The sequence below is a fragment of the Tupaia chinensis genome, unplaced genomic scaffold, assembly GCF_000334495.1.
Source record: "Tupaia chinensis unplaced genomic scaffold, TupChi_1.0 Scaffold000279_1, whole genome shotgun sequence".
Taxonomy (NCBI): Eukaryota; Metazoa; Chordata; class Mammalia; order Scandentia; family Tupaiidae; genus Tupaia; species Tupaia belangeri.
Window position 1 is genome coordinate 590497 of NW_006159762.1, and position 11845 is coordinate 602341.

The 11845-nt window shown below is 42.4% G+C and overlaps 1 protein-coding gene across 1 annotated transcript in view; it reads right to left on the reverse strand.

The window, feature by feature from the left end:
* The window catches only part of ZKSCAN5 (zinc finger with KRAB and SCAN domains 5), a 28094-nt gene extending 16914 nt beyond the window's left edge, over positions 1-11180 (reverse strand). Inside the window, exons 1-2 of the mRNA XM_014588442.2 lie at positions 9882-11180; positions 5031-5166 (exon numbers count right to left, since the gene is read on the reverse strand). Of these exons, the coding sequence (XP_014443928.1) occupies positions 5031-5166; positions 9882-10295 (550 nt within the window). The 5' untranslated portion in view covers positions 10296-11180. The remainder of the gene's footprint in view (positions 1-5030; positions 5167-9881) is intronic.
* Between the last annotated feature and the right edge of the window lie 665 nt (positions 11181-11845).

The following is an 11845-nucleotide window of genomic DNA, read 5'->3' on the forward strand; positions in this document are numbered from 1 at the left end:
CAGGCCCCACTGAAGGGTGCTTTTTTACTCTCTTCCCTCTCTTATGTGTGCACATGCACCTTCTGACATTTAGGAAAAAAAAAAAAAGGGACCAACAGATGGAATAATGGTTTTGTTACTAGACACTCACGTAGTTGACCATAGTTGGAGTCCTGGACCTGTCAGCTTAAAACTCATGCTGGAGGCCAGCAGATGGCATGGTGGTTAAAGGACTGAACTCCCACATGGCCAACCATTGCTTGAGTCCCAGACCTGGAGTATTGCTTTCTCACTTTTCACACTTTCCTTCTCTCTCTCTCTGGCTTTCCCTCTCTGGTCAAATTTAAAAAAAATAATAATAGGGACCAGTTGGCTTAATGGCTATGTCACTGGACTCCCATGTAGTCAACTACAGCTCAAGTCATGGACCCGGTGGCTTAAACTCACGCCAAGTGCACGTGCATGCATGCCGAATATCCTGGGAGGAGAATGGAGAAGGGATTGTGGTGTGGCCATCCCCCCTGTGGGGGGTGATTTCTCGCTTTCTGTCTTTGTCTCTCTCTTTCTGGCAAGTCACGCTCCCTATAGCAGAAACCTCTCAAAAAATAAAAATAAAATAATAAATAAAATAAAATAAATAATTAAACTCTCTGTCCCTACCTGATCCAATTAAAATAAATAAATAAAATGCATAAAGTTAAATACAATAATTCAAACAAACAAAACTCATGTTGGGCACATGTGCATGCCCAAAATCTTGAGAAGAGAATGGAGGAGAAAGGATTGTGGTGTGACCATTACTCCTGGAGGGTGACTTCTTGCTTTCCGTCTCTCTGTCTCTATCTCTTCAGTGAGCGCATGTGCCCTATAGCAAAAATCTCTCTTAAAAAAAAAAAATGGGACCAGCTGATGGCCTAATGGTTACATTGCTGGATTCCCACATAGTCAACTGCGGTTCAAGTTATGGACCCAGCGGCTTAAATATTACGCCGGGCATGTGTGCGTGTGTGCCCAAGATCCCAAGAGAAGAATGGAGGAAAAGGGATTGCAGCGTGGCCATCCCCAGAGGGGGTGACTTCTCATCTTCTGTCTGTCTGTCTCTGTCTTTCTGATGAGCACATGCGCCCTATAGCATAAACCACTCCAGAAAAAAAAAAATAGTAGAAAAGAAAACTCATTTGCTGCAAAGAGAAGAAAATATGCAGAGGAACACGTTCACTCTTATTAAGCAATTCAGAAGAAGATACAGAAAGAGAGCAACACTCTGTAGTGATAATGATGATCTATAATATAAGAGAAATCTGGGGCCAGCGGGTGACGTGGTGGTTAGGGGCACTGGACTCCAGCATGGCCGACCGCAGTTTGTGTACTGGACCTGGAGACTTGCTTTCTCACTTTCTCTCTCTCTCTCTCACTCTGTCCCTCTCTGGTCATATTAAAATAAAATAAATAAAGTTAGATAAAATATTTTTTTTTAGAAAAGAATTTAGAAATTATTTTAGAAAATAATTCTTTTTTTTAGAATTATTTTATTTAGCTTTATTTATTTATTTTATTTTAATTTGACCAGAGAGGGACAGAGTGAGAAAGAGAGAGAGGAAAAGTGAGAAAGCAAGTTCCCAGATCCGGGACTTGGATAGTGATCGGCCATACAGGAATCCAGCACCCTTAACCACCACACAACCTGCTGGCCCCAAATAAAATAATTCTTAAAAAAAGAAAAAAGAAAGAAATCTTACAATGAGTCTTCACACTAGATAAATTTTCTCAAGTCCAAGAATCAATAATGAACAATATATTTTTAATTTTAAAGAGGAAATAAGGCCTTCTCATTCAGAAAGTCACTCAACAAAAAAAGACTTCATCACAATATTTCATAACAAAATCCTGGACCATTCCATTTTGCTAAAAGGACTGTATGTGTGACAGTATTCTCCCGTCTTTTGGGATGTTTGTATATCAAAATGTACTTGATACAAAATGGACATGAATTATTATTAAGATTCTTAAAAAGTTGGTTTTTGGGGGCTCGCAGGTGGTACAGTAGTTAAGGCACTGAACTCCCACATGGTTGACTGTGGTTTGAGTCCCAGACCTGGTGGCTTGCTTTCTCACTTTCCCTTGCTCTCTCTGTCTGTCTCTATCTCTCTCTAGTCAAAATAATAATAAAAATAAATAAATAAATAAATAAATAAAATTAAAATGAAATAATTATGTAAAAAGTTGTTTTGCACTGTTTGATTTTTCTGTAAATCATTCATAAAATGACTTAACAATATAAAGAAATAAAAAAAGATTCACAGGCCCATGGGACCAGCAGTTAGCGTAATGGCTATGTCGCTGGACTCCCACGTAGTCGACCGCGGTTCGAGTCCTGGACCCGGTGGCTTAAACTCACGCCGGGCGTGTGTGCGTGAGTGCCCAAGATCCCGAGAGGAGAATGGAGGAGAAGGGATTGCAGCGTGGCCAACCCCCTGGGGGTGATTTCCTGCTTTCTGTCTCTCTCTCTCTCTCTGTTTGTCTGGCGAGCGCACGCGCTCTATAGCAAAAATCTCTCAAAAAAAAAAAAAAAAGATTCATAGGCCCTAGACAATAGATGTTGAGGACTATTTTCTTGGTATGTGGAGGGTTAAATGAATTCACACAGATAAAATGCTTAGAACAGGGGTTGGCAAGTACCTTGGTGGTTAAGGGTGCGGGACCCACAGGGCTGACTGCGATTCAAGTCCCAGACCTTGCTTTCTCACTTTCCCTCTTTCTCTATCTCACTTTGTCCCTCTCTGATCAAATTAAAATAAATGTGACATAAAATAACTCTTTAAAATTTTTTTTAAATGCTTACAACAGGTCCTGAAGATAATACATTATTTAAGTAATAGTTGCTGCTGTTGCTGCTGCTGTCATTTTACCACAGAAACAGGAAAAACGGATAAAGGGCAGTAGGGAATGTCAGGGCAGACCTGATCACCAAATGGTACCTAGATGAAAGCCTAGAACCTAATGGAGGAAATACAGACCCTTATCCACAATTCTGAAATCTCAAAACTCTCACGACTAAAGGGTTTTTTCTTTATTATGTTAGGTAATGAACTAAATTGATAGAAAAACCTGACCTGATGTGAGGCTATGCATTTGATTTACTATAAATATGCATACAACTCATGATAGGAATATTAGTATGTATAATTATGAGTTTCACCTCAAATCCTGATGCCAAGGTAATGGACAGTATTTAAATATTATTTACTAAATCTGCAAAATTCTGAATTCTAAAATATCCTGATACCAAGGGTTTCTGATTAGGGATTATGGACTTGTGGGCATATATCATAATGAATATGACACTTAGCTGTTTACTTTTCTTCCTTGATGTATCTAATGCAGGTTAATAAAACTGAAAAGGGGGTTAAGAAAAGAAAGGAAAAGAACAATGCTCTAGAGGTCATTCAAATAAGATTTTTTAAAAAATTATTTTATTTAGCTTTATTTATCCATTTATTTATTTATTTTTAAAATTTATCCAGAGAGGGACAGAGTGAGAGAGAGAGTGAGAGAAGGAAAGTAAGAAAGCAAGCCGCCAGATCCGGGACACAGCCATGTGGGAGTCCAGCGTCCTTAACCACTACACCAGCTGGGGCCCCCCCCCCATAAGATTTTAAGGTTAAAGAACGAATACCTAATGCTTAGAACAGGGGTTGGCAAGTACCTTGGTGGTTAAGGGTGCGGGACCCACAGGGCTGACTGCGATTCAAGTCCCAGACCTTGCTTTCTCACTTTCCCTCTTTCTCTATCTCACTTTGTCCCTCTCTGATCAAATTAAAATAAATGTGACATAAAATAACTCTTTAAAATTTTTTTTAAATGCTTACAACAGGTCCTGAAGATAATACATTATTTAAGTAATAGTTGCTGCTGTTGCTGCTGCTGTCATTTTACCACAGAAACAGGAAAAACGGATAAAGGGCAGTAGGGAATGTCAGGGCAGACCTGATCACCAAATGGTACCTAGATGAAAGCCTAGAACCTAATGGAGGAAATACAGACCCTTATCCACAATTCTGAAATCTCAAAACTCTCACGACTAAAGGGTTTTTTCTTTATTATGTTAGGTAATGAACTAAATTGATAGAAAAACCTGACCTGATGTGAGGCTATGCATTTGATTTACTATAAATATGCATACAACTCATGATAGGAATATTAGTATGTATAATTATGAGTTTCACCTCAAATCCTGATGCCAAGGTAATGGACAGTATTTAAATATTATTTACTAAATCTGCAAAATTCTGAATTCTAAAATATCCTGATACCAAGGGTTTCTGATTAGGGATTATGGACTTGTGGGCATATATCATAATGAATATGACACTTAGCTGTTTACTTTTCTTCCTTGATGTATCTAATGCAGGTTAATAAAACTGAAAAGGGGGTTAAGAAAAGAAAGGAAAAGAACAATGCTCTAGAGGTCATTCAAATAAGATTTTTTAAAAAATTATTTTATTTAGCTTTATTTATCCATTTATTTATTTATTTTTAAAATTTATCCAGAGAGGGACAGAGTGAGAGAGAGAGTGAGAGAAGGAAAGTAAGAAAGCAAGCCGCCAGATCCGGGACACAGCCATGTGGGAGTCCAGCGTCCTTAACCACTACACCAGCTGGTGCCCCCCCCCAATAAGATTTTAAGGTTAAAGACTGAATAACTATACATGAATGCAATTAGGAACTAGACAGCTTTTTTAATACAAGTAGTAAGACAACAAAATCTATGAGGTAGAGATAAAAAACTATTGAAGATTGTGTTATTTTTGTACTCAGAGTTGTCTTCATTTGCGATTATTAATAGCTTTGGAATAAAATTGTGGTAGAGTTCATAGCAATCCTGTAAGATGACCTTTCTCTTAACACCAGAGACTCAACTCCAGGTCCTAATCTCCAGACCCTGCTGGATATGCAGAGAGGCTGCCCAGCCTCAAGTTCTCTCTTATGGATACCACTTCCCCTCGTAGCTGCTCTCTACATGTCGCTTCTGTCAAATGGCTGAACCTCACCATTTTCCTCCAGCAGATGAGGCTTCTGTGGGTCTTCTTCAGGCTGGGTGTCTGCAGATAGGAGCTGGTGACTGAAGGACTCCTGTACTGCTCCAGGTGGTCCCATCTGAGGAAGCACTTCAGGACATGCAACAATCTAACAACCACAACCACCAGCAATCAGAACAGTTACAAAGAAGACTATAAAAGAATCCTGCATTCATTCCCTTGCCAAATATTTAATGTATGTCTACAGTGAGCCAGGCACTTAAACAGAGTGGCTCAATAAACTCAGTTTACTTCTAGTTAGAGAAAAGTTTCATTAAACACATCAGCACAAAAATAAATACATAATTACAAACTGCTATACCTTACAAAGGAGAACTTGGCACCTGAGACCTACTTTAGACTGGAGGCCAGGAAAGATTTTCCTGACGTATCACGTAAGTAAACACCAAAAGGAAAAGAAGAAGTTGGCCAGGAGAAAATAAAGAGAAGTGATTCAGAGAACATCAGCAAATACTCCCAGGCATAAAGAAGGTGTTTGGTACTATCAAGGAACAATAAAGTGGCCAGGTGTGCTAAGCTTAGTGAAACGGGGAGAGGTGAGAAAGGAAATTCAGAAGGTCAGGGGAGAACTCTTGAAGCCACACTAGGAGAGACCAACACTAAGACTTAAAACTAGTTCATGTTGATTTCTACACATATCCACCTTCCTGTTCTTGGCTCTTGCTCAACTCCAGAGTATACACAATTATTTTGCCACAACCACTCTCTAGAATCTGCCTATTCTAGAAGGTACTTGCTTGGTACCAGCACATTGGAAAGTATTAGGATCCTGCACTAAGACAGAGTTGTTACCCCTTCCTTCCCCCTTGGGTTTTAAAACTTTTGAAATTTTGGGACCAGCAAATGGCATAATGGTTACATCATGGGACTCCCATGTAGTCAACTGCAGTTTAAGTCTTGGACACAGTGGCTTAAAACTGATGCCGGGTGAGTGTGTGTGTGCCCGAAATCCCAAGAGGAGAATGGAAAAGGGATTGTGGCATGGCCATCCCCCCCCCCCCGGGGGGAGGGATTTCTTGCTTTCTGTGTCTCTATCTCTGTCTCTCTGGAGAGCACACATGCCCTGTAGCAAAAAGTTCTCTTTAAAAACAAAAACAGGGACCAGCAGATGGCATGGTGGATAAGGCGCTGGACACTCCCACATGGCCGACTATGGTTCAAGTACTAGACCTGGTGGCTCGCTTTCTCACTTTCTCTCTCTCTCTCTCGTTCTCTGTGTGTGTGTGTGTGTGTGTGCATGTGTGTGTGTGAGAGAGAGTCTGGCCAAATTAAAATAAATGAATGAATAAATTAAATTAAATAAATAATTAAAACAAACAAACAAACAAACAAACACTGGACACATGTGCATGTGTGCCCAAGATCTTGAGAGGAGAATGGAGGAGAAGGGATTGCAGCATGGCCATCCCCCCCGGAGGGGGTGATTTCTTGCTTTCTGTCTTTCTACCTCTCTGTGTCTTTCTGGAAAGCGCACACACCCTATAGCAAAAACCTCTCAAAAAAAATTTTTTTTAATTAATAAAAGTTAAAAAAAAAAAAAGAGGCATATGCAAAACAGTTGTGGCAAAAAGCACTCAGGCTGGAAGTCTGAGTGTCCTTCTGGACTTGCTCAGAACAGGAGTTAGGATGATTCAAAGCATGCTAAAGGGCATTCAGCACCAAAGGAGCAAAGTAGCCCTTGAAGCCCACTGAGATGAGGACAGAGGAACCCAGGAGGAGCAGAGATAGAGCCCAGAAAAACGCTTGCCAGAGACAGAACTGCTTGGAGATAAAGCTGAGGAACAATCTAGAAGATACCAGAAGGCAGCAAACAAAGAGGGCTGTGGAAGCCGTTGGAAAAATCCTTTCTATGGGCCTAAAATCCCTAACTGCCAACAAGAACTGATTTTTCTCTGTGTCCCTTCCAAAGAAGGGCTACGCATTACAATAAGAGATGTAATGTCTGCTGTAAATTTTATTTTTAAAATCCTTTTGGGGGACCAGCAGATGGTGTAATGGTTACATCACTGGATTCCCAGGTAGTTGACCATGGTTTAAGTCCAGGACTCAGCAGCCTAAAACTCACACTGGGCACATGTGCATGAGTGCCCAAAATCCCAAGAGGAAGATGGAGAAGGGACTGTGGCATGGCCATCCCCCCCCCCAGGGGGTGTGTGTGATTTCTCCCTTTCCGTCTCACTGTCTGTCTCTTTCTCTCCCCCACCTCCCTGGCAAGCACACACACCATAAGGCAAAAACCTCTTTTAAAAGAAAATTGTTTTGGATTTAAACTATGCTTTTTGGGTTTTTTTTTAAGAGGTTTTTCTGTTTTTGCTATAGGATGCATATACTCACCAGAGAGACAGAAAGCAAGAAATCACCCCCCAGAGGAGATGTCCACACTGCAATTCCTTCTCCTTCATTCTCCTCTTGGGATCTTGGGTATACACACACACACACACGCCTGGCATGAATTTTACGCCACTGGGTCTGGGACTCAAACTGCAGTCAACTACATGGGAGTCCAGCAACATAACCATTATGCCATCTGCTGATCCTGCTTTTGAATATTTACTTCTATAAGACAGTAGTGTGTCCATTAGTGTCACAAATCAGGTTAGGATAAGGGATAATGGATGTTACTTTGTGCCCTGACGGTAGCCATCTGTAGGACGATCTCTCAGGGTCTGACCATGGGTCAGCATCCACCCACTCCACTGCAACGTGTATCATGGAGTGAGCTACCTCAGCTCAAGAGCCTGAGGGTGCTCTGGAACACTTAAGGATCCTTTACCCAGAGGGTAGGAATCATGAGACTAGAACCTCAGACTTAAATGCAATGTGAGAAATTCTTGAAATAGCTTCAAATTCTTGTAAGCCTATGATGTCATGATCTTTGTTTCTCTGGTATAAGAAAATAAAGTTTAGGAGAGTGTGTATCTAGTAGCAAGGGGAAGATGGTGGTCAGGTTATACATGAGTATAGGAAAGGATAAGAAGATATAGTAACATAAAGATATCAACAGTCTTGGTAATAATACCAACAGAATTTTAGGAGTGGTGGAAAGTAATTCTAAAGTTCATAAAGGGAAAACACACACACACACACACACACACACACACACAGAAAATATTAGGAGAGGGTAAGGGCAGCAAACCTACCAGATACCAAATGATTTTAGAGTTCAAATAATTAAAACACTGATACATGGACAGTAAGATAAATACATGAAGAAATTTCACATGATAAAGGTGAGCTATTTTTTTCCCAGTTTTGTTTGTTTTTGTTTCTGTTTCGCCTTAGGGTGCCTGCTCTGCCAGAGAGACAGAGAGAGAGATAGAGACACAGTAAAGGGGAAAATGAGAAATCACCCCCCAGGAGGGACGACCATACTGCAATCCCTTCTCCTCTATTCTCCTCCTGGGATCTTGGGCACACTCGCACACGTGCCCAGAATGATTTTCAAGCCACCAGGCCCAGGACTTGAGACGCAGTTGGCCATGTGGGAGTCCAGCACCATAACTGCTGTATCACCTGCTGGCCCCAATAAAGATGAGATTTTTTTTTAAAATAATTATTTATTTAACTTTATTCATTAATTTGTTCATTTTAATTTAACCAGAGAGAGAGAGAGAGAGCGAGGGAGAGAGAAAGTGAGAAAGCAAGCCACCAGGTCCAGGACTTGAACCATGGTTGGCCATGTGGGAATGTCCAGCGCCTTAACCACTACGCCACCTGCTGGTCCCCTAAAGATGAGATTTTAATTAAGAAGCAAAAAAAATAAGATTACTATAAAAGTTGTTGGAGCAACTAGATAAAGATTTGGGGGAAAAAATTAAGTTGTAACCACACCCTATGCTAAAATAAATTCCAGATGTAGCAGTCATTTAAAGCGTAAAAAAAAAAATCAGTGGATAGGGTATAATGGCTATGTCACTGGACTCCCATGTAGTCGACCACGGTTGGAGACCCAGACCCGGCGGCCTAAACTCACACCAGGTGCATGTGCATGTGTGCCCAAGATCCTGAGAGGAGAATGGAGGAGAAGGGATTGCAGCGTAACCATCCCCCCGGGGGGGTGATTTCTCACTTTCTGTCTCTGTCTCTCTCTGTCTTTCTGGCCTGCACATGCACCCTATAGCAAAAACCAGTTCAGGGAAAAAAAAAAAAAAAAACCTGTGTGCGTGTTTTAAAACATGTTATATACATAAGCTGCCTTCAGAGCTGGCAGGTGACATGGTGGTTAAGGGCACTGGACTCCCACATGGTCAACCACAGTTTGAGTCCTGGACCTGGCAGCTCACTTTCTCACTTTCCCTCTCGCTCTCATTTTGTCCCTCTCTGGTCAAATTTAAATAAATAAATGAATAAATAAGTTCAGTAAAATAATTCTTTTTAAAAAACATGTCATATACATATATACTTACATATAGAATACAGTATATCTCTGCAAGTATATACAAGTATCATGGAGCAATGGTTGCCTCTAATGAGGTGAACTAGGCAGTAAGAAAATTAGGGGGGGAGGAAAACTTACTTTTCATTACAACCTTATGTACCTTTTTGAATTTTATATTATAGCTTTCAAAAAATAAATACAATAATTTTTAAAATAGGTAACATTTAAGGTTGTCTTCTTCAGGTTAACATATTGGACATTGCTTCTCTTTGCTGGTGTGACAGGAAATCTCCAAATGTACCTAATCCCAGGAGAATAAAAGAATATGAATGAAGCAATAGAGGGCTAAGATTCTCACCTCTGCTCAGCAACTCCTTAACTCTTTCCTCTCCTTCCTAATTTTTTGTGTCTCCTCTTTGACTTACCTGTTGTCTGCGTTCCTCAAGTTCTCTCTGTATATTTTCTACCACAGCCACAGCCTCTTCTCCACTTTCCGGGTGATGTTCTCTCACCCAGGCCTGGAACTCTTCTGGCAAAATGGTCAGGAATTGCTCCAGTACCAGCAGCTCCAAGATCTGTTCCTTGGTGTGCAGCTCTGGCCTCAGCCACTCACAGCAGAGCACCCGGAGTTGGCTGAGAGCCTCCCGAGGTCCTGATGCCTCATGGTACTGGAAGTGCCTAAAGCGTTGGTAAAACGTCTCAAGCGTTGGTGGACTATACTCCTGCATCCAGGTGCAGTCTTCTTCTTCCACCTTCACTATTAGAAGGTCTTCCTGCTCCTGTGAAGTCTCAGCTGGAGGGTCTAAGTCTATAACTTCCCGGGATTCTGTCATTATCATTCCAACTCAGAGGGAAGTATCTGGAGGCTGGGTGGGTTACACTGACCCAGTTTGTTTTCTGCTCTTTAAGATCTTCTGAAGGACACTTTCAGTAGTGCACAACCTACTGATATATTGGGAATCATTATTAGGAAAGAGAGGTGGCAAAGAGGACATCTACAATAAAGGTATCTACTCAACGATCTACCTAAAAATATGGACCATAATGCAGTCTTCATTCCACTCAAAAAGCAATTACTACTAGAGAAGATGGCCAATAGTTTTTTTAAAAAAATTAAAATTTAAAGAAGAGTCCTAAAAATCTGACATCAGGCCCAATCTAAAATGTAAAAGGAAGCCATAAAAGTCTGACATCAGTTTAGAGGCGAAGAACTTTACATTTCATATAAATAATGCAATAAGACTCACTAACTAGACCAGATGCAGCCGCTCCTTCTGTCTGCCATAAACCAAACTTAAGTCAGAAGAGGTGAGAAAAACATGATGGCCAAAACTGGTTCTAACCTTCAAGCAACAAGAGCTTGGCGGACCAACGGGACACATTGTTGGTTCCGATAAGAAGCAGGGTTATTACTACTGACTTGGACCTAGATTCCTCAGAATCGCCTCTGACCCCAAGACATCGAGACCCGCCCGGTCAAGGGTAGGAACAGGACCCCGGTCCGGACACAAAGCCCTAATCCCGTCCCTCAAAGCCCCGTTCCCAGGAGCAGTCCTGGAAGCTCAAGTTCCTCGCGGCCAAGGATGGAAAGATGAGGCTCTTCTCAGAAACCGAGAGAAAACCAAACCCGACACTTCCCAACACTTCTCCGCCGGAAGTAAGCAAGTCCAAGCTTTCCCTGTCCAACAGGGGTAAACCATAAATCCCACCCCCGAGAGCACTTCCGAGTCCTCTCTAGGAATCCCGGAGGCCCTCGCCTCGCAGCGGGCGGGAAGTGTCCCCCCCCCCAAGCCCCGCCCTCGCGGGGATACGGACCAATCCGGAAGAGATGGGGCGCGGGCCCGGAATCCCAGCCCACCTCCCGTCACTCCGTCATGCCCAGGCCACCCAAAACTGCAGGTACAGAGTCACCACAGCGGGTGAGAAAACGAAACCCACGCTCTTCCCCCCTCCGCCCAAGAGCCACATTTAAACAGTCTGAGTTTCTCTCCTTTCCTTGAAGTGGGGACAGGGGGCGGGATCCTAAGTGTCGGGAGTGGTTGCTAAGGCAACAGTTGCTAGTGTCTGATTGGCCGTGGAGCCTACGCCTCCCTCCCCCCAAGCGCTCTGCGCCCCAATTTGTAATAGGTCCATACCTTTCCACAAGTCTGCAACCCTCACTTACCTTTGATTTTGGACTCTTCAGTTTTTCGCTCGAATCTTTCCCACTCCTCCCACCCCCTCTCCAAACACACCCACCTCTTTACAACCGCAGACAGCTCACAAGGGGCAAAATCGCCAACGTCAGACCCAAGAGTCGCAGTGCCCTGCGGCTGCTGGTACTACACCTCCCATGAAGCCCCGCGCGCGCCGCCGTGCAGTCTAGCCAATACGGCCGCCGCTCTCGTGG